Source organism: Myodes glareolus, chromosome 14, assembly GCF_982192425.1.
Source record: "Myodes glareolus chromosome 14, mMyoGla1.1, whole genome shotgun sequence".
NCBI classification, from domain to species: domain Eukaryota; kingdom Metazoa; phylum Chordata; class Mammalia; order Rodentia; family Cricetidae; genus Myodes; species Myodes glareolus.
The window spans coordinates 1084049-1101595 of record NC_142039.1 but is presented as its reverse complement, the minus strand read 5'-3'; the positions used below and the strand labels follow the sequence as shown (position 1 = coordinate 1101595).

At 40.3% G+C, this 17547-nt stretch overlaps 1 protein-coding gene across 2 annotated transcripts in view; it reads right to left on the bottom strand.

Annotated features, from left to right (window-relative positions):
• Window positions 1-17547, bottom strand: part of Mpp7 (MAGUK p55 scaffold protein 7) — a 210486-nt gene that overhangs the window by 16390 nt on the left and 176549 nt on the right. For both annotated transcript variants that reach the window (XM_048460938.3, XM_085698908.2), the window contains one exon: window positions 11532-11702. In XM_048460938.3, the coding sequence (XP_048316895.1) occupies window positions 11532-11702 (171 nt within the window). The remainder of the gene's footprint in view (window positions 1-11531; window positions 11703-17547) is intronic.

Sequence of the window (17547 nt, the reverse complement as noted above, 5' to 3'; positions counted from 1 at the left end):
TAAAACATACTCAAGAATAACTTAGTGGAAGGGTTAAAGGGGAGGGGAGAAGCAGGGAGGGGAGCAGAGAAAAATGTAGAGCTCAATAAAAATCAATAAAAGAAAATAACTTAGTGTATTACCTAGTAATCCATTTACAACAACTTAAAATATGTTCATCTACAAATTGTACTGTAGAGTCCTGAGTGATAGTTTCATTTTAAAATGTTTTCTGATTTTAATAAAAGAAAATCATTGGTCTTGACCTAATCAAGCATTTTAAGTATGCAATTATGCATTTTAGATGTTCACAAAGCTCTGTCATGACATCCTACCTTACAGAATTTCAGACAGTCCTAAGCACCTGAAAATTGTCACAGGCCTTACCCATTTAAACCAACCAAATGCACAGACACAGATGAGGAAGGCAAATGGTTTGTACCATGAAGAAGAAAGATGGCAGATGCACCTTGCATTTGATGAGAATGACTAGTCAATGAAGATATTGGGGCTAAACAAAAACCACTCAAAGATGGTTGTGAACACTGGCCTGAAATCAAAAGTCATAAAGGTATCAGCCTCGGGATTAGTATTCCTTCCCCATCTTAAACCTCATACAACTTGTGGTTAGATCTATGGATGAACTGTAGATAGAAGTAGGCAGCATACTGACCCTGAAGCCAGCCTGTCCTGAGCTAGGTTCTAATTTGCTCCTATCCAAACTTCTCCTCTGATACTAGAGAAGGTGACCCCACCCCAACAAAGTCAAGTGTGCCCTCAGTCTGTATCACAAAGCTCCCTTTCTTGGAAGAAAGGACAAGAACACAGTACAGCACAGGTGCCTGCCTTTGCATTCCTTTATCTCTCCCCTTTCTCCTCATCTTTGGGGCAGAGAGATCCTAGGAAAAGGATAATGACGGGCTTGCAGGTACAGAGCTGAGGCCAACCAAGTGGGCACTGTGAGTGGAGGGGAGGGTGTGGGGATAGGTAAAGGGGCAGAACTAGGGACTGTACCTTCCACCCTCACTGGCATTTCTAGCCCCACCTTGTCCTACTACACCTTCTACCTTTTCTACACGGCTGACAGGAGCCTATTTCTCTGTAAACTTCCCTCTGTTCTCTAAGACTCCATGAAATTGCAATGACATGCTCGAGTGATGGTAACAGTTACTATAGCTTACCAGAACATATAGTTCCCCTCTCTAAATTAATATGCTCCCTTAGCAACAGCATAACAGAGAAAAGAAGAATGTAATTTCTGACAATATGACTTGTGTTTCAGTATAAACACACTTGGCATGACCAAAAGGAAAACATGCAACAAAGTCAGAAGTCTGCATCCACTTAGGAGGTTAGATTTAAGGGCTCAAGAACCATAGTGTACAAACAAGTACTGAAACAAGGCCCCTGGGTGCAGACAGAGTGGACATCAGAATTTGGATAAACGTCATGACCAGGTTTACCTGAACATGAAGTGTCATGGATCTGCTAGTGAGACGTTCTCCCTAAAATTACATTAAAAGCTGACTGGATCACACTGTTGATGTGATTGGATTGTAAGGGAGAGGCTTGATCAATGGCTGAATGGTGGAGTCCAAGTCAGAGGCATACCTTGACTTTGGAGCCTTTCTCAGTTTCATTCTTTTTCTTGGTCACCATAAAATGAGTGACCTGCCCCCTAATGCCCTTCCAGTCTGGTGCTTCTGCATTGCCCAGAGTCTCAAAGCAATGGCATCAGCTGGCCATGGATAGAACCACTATAACCATAAACCTAAAGAAATCTTATTCTTTTTAAGTTGTTTGCTCAAATATTTTGCTACAGTGACAAAGGTGACTATCATAAAGAGAAAGAAGGCAACCTTAACTACCAAGAGGACAACGTGCCAAGTGTATCAAAGTGAAAAAGTACAAATGACTAGGCTTGAGAACATTAACCTGAGTGATGGAAGTGCAGCCAATGCTACAGAAGGTTGGCTTCTAGCCCTACCCTAACTTTGGGTTATGTACCAAGTTCACATGTTTCCTACACTTTCCCACTTCAAAGGACCTACCACACTAATTACACACGCTTGCTTACTTGCCTTGATCCTCTAACAGATTGTGAGGTCCGTGAATACAAAGACATCTCCTGCCTCACTCACCTACTATTTCCACAGCTGGCAAGTTATATGCACTTAAATATCTGTTTCATATTATTGTAAAGGTGGAAGTCACAAAACAATCCCACACCAGTTCAAAATTATGAATAATAAAAGGGTTATTTATTTAAGGGAAAAACTTACAGATCACTGTCCTAGATAACAGTCCTCTGCACAAACAGGAACAAAGTCTAGCAGTGGGAGCTGGAAGCAAGAAAGAGAGGGGAAATGCTTCGCAACTGCTTTTACAGTGTAAGAGACCACTCCCAAGTGGGCTAGTATCTTAAAGGCTATTGCCTGAAGGAGCAGAATGTGCTCCCACAGCATTACTGGAACAGGAGCCCTGGGTCTCACATGTGCTAGGCTGGTGTGCTACCAGTGTCTCACATCCTCAGGGCCTAGATCATTTGGTTAAACTTCATGCAATGTGTGCTCTCATGGGGGTAAAGCACCAGTGAACTACAGGCATGCGGGTTGAGGTCGCCTGGATGTAGTGGTCAGGTAATACATTCAGGACATATATCGAATGTGACTCTTAATCTTCAGCAAAAGCAGAGCAGAAGGTATTGAGTGCTGCTATATGCAGTGAGTTTTAGAAAGGAATTCTAGTTCTCTGCTTTCTGCAAAGGGTCATAATACGAAAGGACTGAGATTCCCATGTGAATGTCCAAACAGTAAAACCTGACACTAGGAAGAGAGCTCTCTATGGCGAGTGGCAAGCAGATAGGCACTTACTGATGGTGCTACTGAAACCACATGAAGGCTATGTATTCCATAAGGCACAAAATTATGAAGAATATATTCTTGAAAAAAAGAAAAAGGAAAAGAGTGCTTCAATGGAATACCACTGTGTGTACCGCCCATTTATAGATAAGTAACTGATTACTTATGCCCCCCAAAGTATGCCAAACATTAGAGCATAGCGGGCCCTGCTCCTGGAAGGAATATGGTGGGAATCTGTTTTTTTCATATGTCTCAATCCTTTGTTCTTCCTAGAATGAGAGACTCTTTGAAGAGAAGCTGAATGCTTCTTATTTCACATACTACCCAAATCACAAGCAAAGAAACTAAGAACAATTATTCTCCCCTTCCACAAGCCTCTAAAACCAATGATTTTAACTCAGGAGCAAAAACTAGTTGTCTGACTCAGTAGGGAATCCTATGCCAATCCCAGGATTTCAGTCCCATATTACAACTATGGACCTCACCCTCACAAACCAATTTCAGCTACCCAGTTATAAAGCCATACTCACTCCCACCAGGAATGACCAAAGAAAATGATTTGGTCTGAATTTCATGGATTTTAGATTATTCTAGATCATAATCTGCAAACATAGACACAGTCTCATAAAAAGTCCAAAGGACAGAATTTCAGATCACTCTTATTATGAAACTGCTTATCAGACGCACACAAATCAGCTTCCCTGTGAGGCTGCTGCTCATTTTGCACCCATTCTGGGGAAGAAAGCCAGCCTCTTATTGACTTAAAAAAAATCAGTAACAAAAACCCACATTCACACCTGTATCCTATAACCCCCGATCCCAGCGGGCACAATCACATCACTTTTACTTGGCTTCTTTATATTTAGAATGCAGAAGTATGAGCAAGTTAACTCATACATGTACCTCTGCTGAGAGAACTCACTGTGCCCTTCAATACATGACCCTTTACCATACTTGGTGAAACACATTCATATGATTGTACAGTTTATGTTCAATGGTTCTTGTTAATGATAAAATGGATCAAAGTTTATGCTGAAAATCTTCAGTTCATAAGCTTTGATCTGAGGGGACTCTAGTAGGAGAGGTTTTCATGTGGCCAGCATCTGTTACGCAGGCCATTAAGAACTTTCAACACATCTCTGAAAGTGTCATCCTCATTTTACAGATGAGAAAGCTAAGACAATGAGAAGTCATGTCTGTTTTGAAAGGGTGCACTGGAATGCAGCTCCCAGATTATTCCAAAGCTCCTGTGACTGATAAGTTTACATTTCCCCACACTGCCTACACTCCCTCCAAAACCATGTAAATGAAACATGAAGTCAGACATAGTCAGGCTCTGTGCTGTCTATGGTGATGGTGTTCAATGTCCTGGACTTGTTCACTCTTTCCCAGTGTCCACACTTTTAGTGGTGATTGTCTATGCTTGTGGCTAAGAAAACTGGTATCAATATAATCTGCTGATCTCTCAACACACATTCTGAAAGTACTCCGACACACTCTAGGAAGGCTGAAATAACCCGAAGTGTGTACCAAACCTGGCCAGCTTAGATACATCTGCTATGGTATTTTTCATTTACGATTCTGGAAACTCAAACACAATGATGATGCACAAACAAAAGTCCCAGAGCTCACTGAATTGACTTTAGTTTGGAATCAAGATGGCAAACTAAGTTGATGTGCTTTCTCATCTAAAAAAGAAAGAGTGCTCATGGTCAAGCCAGGAATGCCATTCTGCAGTTGATTCATAATAGAAACAGTCTCTCCTGGAGGGAGGTTAACAGAACTTGGGATGTCTGTTCTGAAACTGAGAAGCCTCAGGAAGCCAAGAAAGCTATACAATTCACAGGCCCCTCATCGGGATCTCATGAGCAGTGCATTAATTGCCACGGGAAGGAGAATCTTGAGTGGAGCTTCCTGAGATGTGTAGGGAGCTCTGGAGATGTAGTTTTCTTAAGTCATCCTCCATGGTGGGGTGGGCCTGCTGACCCAGAGTCACCCATGCCCTTGTAAGGAACCCCAACAAATCCATTGATTTCCTGTGATAGACTTTAGGGAGCTGTTTCTTTGGTGTGTTGTCAGTGTCCTACTTTGGGTGAATAGATGTTTGGCCCTGTTATCCCAGGAAAACTTACAAAATAAATGTAAATTAATGATATGCTTCATTGTACAAACATTTCATAGGGCTTAGGACAGAAATCAGTAGTGGAACACTAGTCTAGTATGCTCAATACTACAAATTTAATCCCCATATAAGAATCAAACCAACAGGCTGGAGAGATGGCTCAGCAGCTAAGAGCACTGGATGTTCTTTCAGAGTACCTGGGTTTGAGTCTTAGCACCCACATAGCTCATAACCATGAGGGCTCTAGGGCCCTCTTCCAGCCTCTGAGGGCACTGCATACACGAAATGCACAGACAGACATGCAGACAAAACACTCACACACATAAAAATAAATCTATCTAGCCAAAATTTAAAATATGCATTTTGTAAAAACTTACAAAATCAGGGAAGAAAAAAAATGTACCATGTACATCAGATCATGAGAAATTTTTTGAAAAACAATAATTAAATAAAATTCCAACTTAGGTATTCTACCTTAATGAAAATAGGCAAAAATGTGATTTTCTTTTAAAAATCTAATTTTAAAATCTAATTTTGCTAATTTTAGTCAAAGAAATACAGCTGTGTGCAGTATCAATAAAATGATTGAAAAACTCCTCCCCTACTTTTATCTGTTTGCTTGCCTTACAAGACAGGGTCTTGTTGTGTAGCCCAGGCTGGATTTGACCTCAATAGTAACCTAGGGCTCCTGAAGCTAAGACTATTGAAGATGCATGTACTAGAATGTCCCATGAATGTGACACCCCTTCTCTAACGCCCCTCAAGACTGCTTACATCATGCCTCACCACCCTTGGTTCAGGTTTTCAACTTTTTATTTCACAAACATGCTTAAGAACTTTTCATTTCTGGTTCATTTTGTTTTGAGGCTGTCACTGTGTAACCTGAACTGGACTTAAACTTGTGATCTGGTTGCTTCTGCTTCCAGAGTTCTGGGCATACAGGTATGTGGCATCACACCTGGTTCATATGTTTATCACTTGTAATAGATACTAATTTTGTATCAGAATGTTAGCATAGTACACATTCAAAATTAATTCACGACTGACACGGTTTTCACTCTTCAACAGGGGTCTCAAGATCTATATTATGAATCAAAAACAGTCACATCCAACAAAAAATGCTAAAGGAATAGCGAAAGTATCAAGAATCATGATGCCAGAGCCTTAAATGGAGCTGTGAAAATAGAGTAAGTTCTGCAAAAGTGCATCGGTAGTATGTTCTCATAGGGACACATAACTGCAAGGCTACATTTTCATCTCTCACTGGAAAATGGAGTTCCAACTATCTACTTATTTATGTGGCAGTACTATTTCAGGATGAATATTTATGATAAGAATGATAAACTCTTATGGTGAAAATAGTTTTATTGAAATCAGTAAAATATGATATACATACATATATTTACAGTCTAAGGAAGAATACAAGATGACTTTTGTTTTTGCAATAGATTTTCTTGTGTGTGTGTGTGTGTGTGTGTGTGTGTGTGAGAGAGAGAGAGAGAGAGAGAGAGAGAGAGAGAGAGAGAGAACCCAGAGGTTGATACCAAGTGTCTTTTTCACTCACTTTCCACTTTATTTCCCAAGGCAGGGTTTCTCACTGAACCCGGAACTTCCGATTTTGCTACTCAGCGGCCCCACAGATCCCGTCTCTGCCTCAAGTGCTAGGTTATAGGAGGGCCACCAAGTCCACTCAGATTTAGTGGGTGCTGGGGATCCAAACTTCAGTTCTCAAGCTTAGCAAGTGCTTTATCCACTGAGCAGCCCTTAGCCCATGTGTATAGTGTTTCTTAAGGCTGATGAATATCAAATTAAATTTAATAATTTTAATATAGGCAGTACCTTACAGATGAAAGACTTATCATATTAATAATCTATTAGCAAAGCAAGTAAACATGGAAAGATAAGTCAACAGGGATGGACAAACTATACATGTAATCACTGCAGTAACATATTAGTGAAAAAATCCTTCTTGTTTATCCATACTTCTTTTTAATATTTGGATCTACGCCCAATATTAAGTGGAATATTGGAAGGACATGTGTTGCTCTGACCAAGTACTGTTTATTTTTTCTCCTGCTCTTTGTACATCTTGGCACAAGTCAGAAACAGTCTATTGCACAGAGAGTTACTGACATGGATATGACTTCTATTATGTATTCAACCCCAGAGCACTTACACTGCTTCACACAAGAAATTCTTCCGCATTTCCCTACAGACATTTTTATCGTACTTGGCCAGACTTGTTACTCTTTATTATCCAGAGGAAAATACCAGAATTATTGGAGTCTGCCATAGGGACCCAATCTGCACTGTTACCTGAAAAAAAACGTTCATTCCTTTGATTTACTGCAAGATAAATTCAACCAACCCCCTAGGTATCTCTCCGATCAGACACACGCTATAAAGTGTCTACTTATCATATTGTAGCAATGCTCTTTTATTGATCTAGGCATAAAACAAAAACAGTCATGCTATTACATTTGATCAGTGTCCACGGGGTGATCATGTTAGTGGGTGGCTGGAGTTCTGTGTTTGAGAATGACAAATCAAACTCTACAAAAGTTGAGCTACATTCACGATGAATCAAGTCAGAGCTCATTTTTTTTTCTGTCACTTTCACAAAAGAAGAGTGTTCTTAATGAGGTGACAATCCATAAAACAGATGCCAAAGCAGGAGAGGAAAACAGAGAAGAAGAAGAGAAAGTGTGCGGACAGACGTCAGTTAGAGCAGATGTGTGGACACACTTAAGTTCTTGTCCCCCTTCCATGCCAGCTGTGAGAAGAAAACATTATAGCTGAAAGGTTGAAATCCAACCACAGTCATTTTCCTTAGCAAAGCAAAGGACACAGGTAATGGTGACTTCCTTCCATCCTAACCCTTTTGAAGGTGACCTTTCATTGGGGATAACATGATCTCAGTCAAAATCCATTCTGTTCTAATCCCAACCTCAAAATTTCCCTTAATGAGCACTGCATGTCACCTCCCTATGTAGCACCCACCACCTCCCGCGGTGACACAAATGATCATATCCATTGGCATCGGCATCTTGTTACCATGAAAAGACTTTTGGTTCATCTTTGCTCATGGGAATACAGACGGCTTGAGGACAAAGGCTCCTGTTGTAACCTAGAGAAGCTGATGCTCAGACGGTGTCTGCTTACTAAAAACCAGTTCAATGAAAAGAACTGTATCCTATGCCAGAAATGAACCCCAAGTATAAATATTTAAGATAGACTATATGCATAAAAAGCCAACTATGATTCTAATAAAAAACATATTTGTCTCTTCTGCATTGGATTATAATTTTAAGCCTACCACACACTCGTAAATTTGATTGTGACTTTCAGTTTTAGAGTATCTATATGCACTCCTCCAGAGTAGACCCTACAAGGTTTCAACCACAGTTAAACAAAAGCAGTGGGAATTCTAGCGTTCACCGTTGGTTCTGAGTACTCCTTCTACTCTGCTTTATCCAGCGGTGCCACTGCCACTGTTCTGTGGGAAATGATGACAGCCTCACCAATGTCCATTTAGTCCAAGTACCTTTCGATAGCAGTCTTCATGCAGCCTGTATGATTCAGCCAAAAGGAGGACCAAATAGGACTTACTGCTCACATTGTAAATGTGAAATATACAGTGATTTATTACTGTTTTCCTACCTATGCTGAATAACCAGACAGAAGAAGTCACAAATTGTCTGAATATCCACAAGATGAATTTTTGCTCTTGTTTTGGCTTAAGCCACAAAAACGGTTTTGGTTTTGAGGCTTTTTAGCAGCACAGCTTTGCTCCTCCCGGAAGCCCACAAACATCATTTGACCTTATCACTTTACTTTTGAAAAAGATCAGGTTTTACTAAAGATGAAATATGATACCTAGTATAGGACAATGTGCTAAATACTCCAACATTTGGTCTAACACTTTTTAAGAAATATTTTTAAACATAGAAATGAATCTAACAGAACCATCACTGAGGTATCAAGAACAAAAATGTGACCCAGGAATAATATGTTTGCCGAAAGAAGTGAAAATCAAGTATTTCTGATCAAGTCTCATAGGTCTCAGATGCTGTAGTTTTGAATGACACCATTCAAATAAGCTTGGTTTATTTTGATATCTTCAACACAGGGTCTAAGATTACTACATCATAACACTAGTGAGATAAACTATTCTGTTTCTCCCAGTGATACTTCCCTAACACTCTCTAGGCTTAGGTCACGAGTCTCCATGACTTGACAGCATGGGTTAGAGTAAAAGAAGCTGCAATCCTCTCACTGCATCCTGCCACACGTCAAAGAAGTCACAGACATGTTGTCAGCATGCAATCATGAACAAAAACAGTTAACTCAGAACAATGCAGAATTTCCAAAGCATATATCAATCACCCAAGAGCTTCTTCTTTCAGATGGTCAGTTGCTAAACAATCTACCTTGACAACAATTCAAATGCTGAGGTTCAAAATCAGCAGACAAGAACATTTCATGCTTATTTTAAATATATTTCAGATAATACATAAGAATAGGTTTTCTCTCAGACCATAGTAGTAGCTGTCAGGAACAGGTCTTAGTCTTTTCTAGATTAGCAATGCTCTTACATCCCTGCGTCTCAGATGAGGAAATTGAGGCATTCTTGTTAGGAGTGCTCTCAGAGGCTCCTTTCTTCTCCTTGTACTCTCTGTTGCTGAGATGAGCATTTCCATGCTATCAAATGCTCCTCCTGCCATGGTGCCTTGTCTTTCACAGGCTGAAAGCCATACAATCACTTGAAATTAATTTATATTTCCGATGTAGCATATAGCTGAAAGTCATTTTATGTAGGGTTTTGGGGTGCCTGTGCTAAAACTATAATTTGTTATGTGGGGGCAGCTGTGAGGTTCCCCACTGTGGCCCTGTGGGAACCACAGGGAACCAAATTGACTGGGAACCAAAATGACCCTTTTATCTCAACTAGCTAACTATCTCAAATGTTTGGCTTCATTGACATGACATCCTCCTGTTGGTTCACCCTCTCCAAAAGGAAGTTCAAGATGGCATACTCTGTTATGGAGTACTGTGTAATGGAGGTACAAGTCTCATGTGTACAAGTTCCCTGTGCTTCATATCCCTCTGAAGGAGAATAAGGGTTGGCTTTTTATTTTCCATAATCATCTTCAAGATCTCTACACCTTGACTTTCTTCATTCTTCTCTGGCTTACCACACAGATTCATGACACACTCAACTATCTACTCTCCCTCAGCCCTGCAGAGAGGGGCTTCACGGTCAGTGCTTAGAGGAGAAGAAAAATGGCAGTGTCTTCTTTTCCCAAGGGAAACACCAAAGCTACAACAACATGTTAACTCCAAGATACCGTAAGGCTCACCTGGAAGGAAGGAAAACCAGAAATGGCGCTGCCATACTGCCCTTCTCATTTTATCACAGCACATCACCTCACTGGCTGAGGAGGAGAGTTGATGGGAATGGAGGCATATACTCCATTCTAGATACATACTAGAGCAGAGGAGAGACAGCAGGGACAATGGGGCCAGAAGTTGGGGGCTACGAGGTCTCCAGGAGCCTCCTTTCAGCACTGAAGGATTTAGTCATGACCTCTGGGTGCTTCATGGACTGGAAACTGGAGTGTTACATGTATTTCTGAACAAAGCAAATAATTTCCATATCTGCCATGTTAGTGATCAAGTACCATTTGGTGTGAGAAAACCATATCCCTTCCTCCAAATCACTCCCCATCGGCGCCTCAGGTAACATGCTACAAACTCACAAAGGATCTCACCTTGCTAAGATTCCTCACTCTTCCACTTATGCTCACCCCCCCAAACTGTCATTCTCAATTTACACTGTAAGAATTAACAAGAGACACTATGCTCTTCTACCCTCAAAGTTCTGCAAAACTGTTGGCTTCAGTCCTGGAAGCTGACGTAGCCCTGACCACACTTAAAGAGAAATCAAGCAAGGGAGGCAGATGGACGAACATAAGGTCATGGGAGGTTATGACCATGAAGGCTGGACAGACACTGGATAGAAGGTTAATGAGAGTCAAACTAACCGTGGTATAAATGATCTGCCTGATCCTCACATTTTACAGTACTAGGGACTGAACCCAATGCTCCCCCACAGACTTGTAAATGGTTTGAAACCTCCTGGAACTCTGCTACTATTACTTACTTCATGATGGACCTACTGCTATAGGAAGCTTACACCATGGTTACTGCCTCAAAATGAATGGAAAAGAACATCATTAACAAATATTCAAATTTTCATTAACAAACATTCAAATATTCATTGACAAATATATAAATATCCAGTGCTCTTGATGCATCTTGTGTTACAGTGCATTTGCTAGTCCGTCTCCAACACAGGCTCCACAAGTACACCCATGCACTCTTGAGGTATGTTTTCAAGTGCTGTCACAATACAGAAACAAGGCCAAACACTTCGCTTCAGAGACTAAGGCAAGGTGTTCAAGATGTAGGAAATTTTAGCTTGAAAACTTCAACGACAATAAGCTTCAAATTTAAGTTCTTAGTGTTTTCCTCACTTGCTCAGGATTACAAACAAAGCAGACACTTACCGACCAGGACTACAAGCCTGTACTTCTCATGAGCCTGCCGCCGATATGGTGTCACTTCCTCATATGTGGGCACGTCCGCTGTGTCGTACTGGTCACTCTTTCTGCACTCATACATAGACTTGTTAGTTTTCTTATCTTTTCTGCTAAGACGGAAACTTCTTCTAAAACCAGCTACAAATAAAAAAATAGACATATTCGTTTAGAAACTGTTTAGTGTTTAAACTAAAAATTAAAATTCCCCCAAGTCAATATTAAAAGCCTTCTATATCAGTTCCACAATATAAAATAAAATTCAAGTATCCTGTACAGGTGCAAAAATATATTTGCTTTAAAAAGAATATTGGCATTTGGTGAGACAGTGCCTGCTGAGGCAAGTTCCAGATCTAGAACCTGCATAGTAGAATAAGAGTGTCCTCTGACCTCTACAGGCAGGTTATGGCATGCACACATCCACACATATCCACACATACATGAAATAAAAAATATAATAAAAATTTAAAATAAAAAATAATAAAGTAGATTAGTAGAATACTTTGAATTTTTCTACAGGCTATAAAAAATGAAACAATAACATATGTATGAATAATTATTTTGGGGGGTTTGAGAAAGTAAAAGGTTGAAGAAAGGCAATACTAAAGTAACAACAGTCGGGGCCGGGAATGGAACTCAGTTGGTTCAGTATTTGCCTGGCATGAAGAGTGCCCTGGGTGGGATGCCTACCACAACACTGCCCAAAATGGGCTATGTGCTACACATGTGTAATTCCAGCAGTTGGGAGGTAGAGGCAGGAGAGCCAAAAGTTAAGGGTCATCCTTGGCTACATAGTGAGTTTGAGGCCAGCCTGGACTACATGAAACCATCTCAAAAAATGGAAAGTATAACAATCAAAGAGTATATATGGGGTTAACTGAGATACCTTATGAGTCAGTTTAATAAAAGGAAAATCAGCAAATACTGTTGCAATGTACAGTGAACTTATATTTTAATAAGAAAATTTTAAATCAGCAAAGAATGAATGGATTAATAAAAGTCACTCAGTGACTCCCTAAAACTAACTCTGGATTTGAGACAATCCTAGGTTATTTGGGAGGAAAGGTTACTTACAAAGGACTTCATACAAGAAGTCTCACCATAGTTTCCTCAGACATAAAAAGAAGAGAATGGGACCATTCCTGAAATCCACTGGCATCTCATAGAAAGAGTGAAATGCAAATGAGGCAGAGAGCAGCATGCTGCCCTGGTCCCAGTAAGGGAAAATTCTAAAGTCAAATAGGAGAGAATACAGCATTCTGTGAAGGACTCAAGGGAAAAGCTGTATATGTATTCTCCTCTCTTCACAGTACACTGAGGAAATGCCAAAAACCTGGTCATGCAAGGAACCTTTCCCCAGCCCCACCTTCCAAACAGCATGCCCTAGGGAAATCACATGCTGACCACGTGCACAGTGGTCTCAGAACAGAGGCTCCGCCTAAGCTGGCAGAGTCTGCTTATCTGTGCTCTCAACTCTGTCATCAGTGGCAAGATTTGTGATTGGTTATTCTGACAGGATGACATGAGATGCTGGTTCCAACTGTGGGTCCCACAATCACAATCCCTTCACAATTCTTTCTGGTATGGAAGTCATCACTACAGATTTTGAGTACAAGGATTGTACAACGGCTGAAACTGGAGAAAATTCCAATGAGCAACTGTAGCTAATCCCTGACTTCTGAGAAACCACTTACCTAGTCAGGTCTTTACAACTCATGGGTGTTCTTATACTCCCACTATAAACAGGAAAGTAAGAGCAGGGGAGGAAAAAGGAGGGAAGGAGGCGATCAGATTTCTACAGTAAAACTATGAAAAAGATAAGGACTGTGCTCTATGGGAAGGATGGCGGTACCTGCTCTGCAGGGTTTCACATAGAACAGGTACTTAAGAATTCATTAGATTTACTTTTAAAAGACAGCTGCAGTAACTATAAACCCACTCACGCCATGGTTCATGTTTGTAAATTTCAACCAAGGAAGCAGGATGTGTGGAGACTTTACACCAGACTGGAAGTTGGACAGGACTCTGTACAGCACAGGATTTTGAGCTAGTGGGACAGCAGAGGGCACAGGCTGGTGACTGTTACCCTGGCATTCATCCCCACCCTCAGCTTTTCACAAGCCATGTCCTAGATCAACCTTGCCCAAGAAACTCCCTTTACAAAACACAGGGAGAAAATTGGTCATGTGGCTACAGAGTTCTTCTGGAGAACAGGCATTCCCTGAGTTCTAGAGAAAAGGAGATCCACAAAGGCTGGGGGTGGAAAATGAGGGACACAGACTGGAAGTGCTCCCCTGCCATACAAGCCATGAATCTATGCAGTTCTAGTCATCTCTGTAAGGCTCATTTTCTGTCGTTAAAAACGCGGATAACAGCAGCATCTTCCTCCGGGGCACAGCAAAGACTTGTGCATGTCTCTAGCTGATTCATGCTGTATTGTGTCTCCCACTATCAGACTGAACCTTTAGGGCAAGCATGTGGATTCTCATAGCACAGACTCTCTCACAAAGGAGAACAGTACATCTGGAGGCTCATTAATCAGTTTTAAATGGGCTCTTGTAAAAAAGGAAAAATAGTAAAATGAAAGTCAGATTTAAATATGTGAATTGGGGCTGGGGTGTCACTGTGTAGTATAGCATGTGGCTTTCACGAGGCCTTGAGTTCCCTGTCTCCAGAGCTACAATTTATAAACAAACAATTATTTTAAATGTCGTATTGACTACCCATTTAAAAGGAACGCAATAGAAAGGCTTAGTATGCAGTAACTGATTTTTTTCTTTACATTCTTTTCTAGGAATTCATGTAAGTTTTTTTGCCAAACTTAATTTTTAAACCATCCTTCTCTCCAGTCTTAGAATTTTTTTACTTACTTCTCCACATCATAAAGGTATATGTATTATTTGCACACTTTATGTATATATACTCATATGCATATACATTCCCACACATATTTTTGTTAACATATGCATGCAAAGAAAACAGAAGAAAAATTCTCAGCTCTGAACCAAGAGTTAACAAGCTGTAAAACCTAGCTTTGTTATTGTAATCTTTTTTTTAAAGAAAAACCCAAAACCAAACCAACACACACTCAGACATGTACACACCCAAACACTGAAACCAACACACACACACACACACACACTCACACTCTAATTTACTTTCCTAGAATCTGTCCTTGTGATATCCTACCTCCAGCTGTAAATGAGCGCCTGCCTGTCAGTGCCCCATGGCTGAGTTTCCAAGACTTATATCGAGAAAAGGGGGTTGTTTAAGAATTTCCTAACTTTGGACTTTTCTTGGTTCTCTTATTAAAATGAGCCTAAATGTCATGATGCTAAACTGAAAGGAGGCAGAGGGTCTTCTCAGATGAGCATTGGTAACGCGGCATCTAGTAACGCCTTAGCCATCAGCGCTTAGTCGGGCGGCTTTGGGAGCAGACGGACAGGAACTCTGTCAAGGAATTCTGAGTAAGGGAACAGTTGCACATGAAATGTATTTCCCTTATAGTTCATATTTTTGTAATTTATAACAGGCTCAACATTTTTATGTTCAGGTTTGTTTCCAGGGAAGTTTATCCACAGCTGCTGGAAATCTGTGTCGTTGAAAGAAACAGGGGTTTTACTACAATAGTAAAGTGACACCAGACAGAGGAGGGCTCAGCTGTGAGACAAGGCTTATCTAACACTTCACAGTAGTGACAATTCCCAGCCACCTGCCAAGTTATCATCTAACCCTACAGCTCTACTTAAAGACATTCAGTATGTAGGGGAGACTATAAAGAGAGCTGCTTGGTACCTGAAACAGCTACTCCCTGGTCCAGCTGCATGCATCACCAATGATTTCATGAGGCTATGCTGCTGGAAGTGAGACTCTTCTTGCCCAGGACTCTTCCAATGAGCCAATAACAAGACCTGTTAACAACTACTTATTTTTTTTTTTTGACAACTACTTATTTAACTGTCCCCCCACAACAGCTTCTCATGGCTCTTCAGATCCTTCAGTATTGTGGCCAGGGGAATGCCACATATCACTGTTATTACAGATGGTAGTGGGACTGAACATGTTCACGTCATTACTCTTTGTGTCTCTCAATTCTTATGTCACTGCTCGGTTAGTGCTCACTGATCAATCTTTGAGTCAGCCCTTCATTACCACACACACACACGTAAATGTCAGCAAGCCAATGAGCCCTCTGCCCAAAGTGGTCATCCTTAACACTGAACTGATTTTAAAGAAATCCTAAATTGTGTTGGAATCTGTACCTTTGCTTTTGATTTCTCCCACTGTCTTAAGGGCTCTGCTCTTCTGACTTCCAATAAATATTCTCCTAGATTTTTCTCAATTTTAAGAAATGGGATTCATGGTTCTATACTTCATTTTTTTAAAAAATCCCATCTGGAACCACTGAGAGGTAATCATGACATCAAGCCTGTGAAGTGTGGCTGTTAACTTTCTATTTTCCTAAATAATTAACTAATGGTTCTAAAAAAATCTGAAGGAGAAGGACCCCTATACAACTTCATGTTGAGACACGCATGCAGAGACTTCAGACTGTTTCTGTCATGACGGGAAAAAAGGGGTTCCGTGCTCTGAGCTGAGCTCATCCTCTGGTTAGTGTGGGCACCAAAACACTTGCAGTGGTGGCAGCAGGTGGGTTTCCTGAGAACTCACCAGGTGACAGGCACCACTCACTGAAGTGGGTTAATTTATTCAGTTTCCTCAGCAACCCTGGGAGGGGAGTCGAGTGTGAGCACTCTTCCCCTTCACCATAATAAAGAGTGATGGGCAAAGTCTGCCTTGAGTATTTCACAATGATCACAAATAAAGTGAGAAATGCCACCCTGCTTTCAGATGTGGGACAGGGAAAAGGACAAACCAACTACCAAAGAAAGGCATCAGTTAACCTATGGGTTAAAAGGGTTTTCCTAGTAGGCTTTTTGCTTTTTCTTTTCAAATTAAGTAAGCACTCATGTTCCTTTGTATTCAAGGTAAGCTGAAAGTACAAAAAAATACAAGACTATGTCACTGGCCACTAGAAGTTACTCATCCTCTGGGAACACAAAAGGCAATTCTCAAAGACTAGAGTTTACAGTGTTTTCACAACATGGGATCCTTACTGTAACCTGGGATTCTTTCAAAGACCTAGAATGTCTGGTTTGATTTTTTCCATTTTTATACCAAAACAAAGCGAAGTAAAACAAAACAAAAACGTCACTTGTAATTTGGTCATACTTAAAACTTGCATCATTCTGTATCCATATAACACAGTAGCCAAGAGTATCAAACATAATGCTTGTGAATGGAATTTAGTAACATGTTACTAAAATAAGCTTTAACATTGTGGGAAACAGTAGATCTCTCTACTCCACAACTCCACACATTGATATTAATTTTAACAGTAAGAATAATTTAGAAAACAGATACATAGAAATATGGAAACAGTTAAATGATGAAATAGCCTTCCAGAGAAATAGGGTTGAAACCATTAAAATTACAAAGTATAGAGTACCAGAGAACCATAGAAGCAATATAAAAATTAGAAAAATGAGAAAGGATATAATAATTGCACTTAACATATAAGCTTTGTTTCTGCTGCTATAAAAAGTGTTATGAATACAGAGATGGAGAAGAAAATACTTTAAAGAAAAACAATGGCTGTGCTGGGTAGAGAAGGTTATGAAAACAACTTTTTTATTCAAACTCACTACACTGTGTGGCTTTACAATTTAATAGGAAAACAAAACAGTTTATAATATATGGCCACACAAATGAAATCAGATCTGGGCAGAAATAGTTGTACGGTTTCTCGCAACAAAGTACACAATGTACATTCCTCATCTCAGAAGCAGGTTCCAGGCTCCTGAATTTTGAAGTGATTACACAAAACACCAAGTTTCTGTATAAATGATGGTTGGAAATAGTCAATAAATATAAATAAAAAGAAAACAATGAAAGCGAAACCAATGGCACGTTATAAGAGCATAAT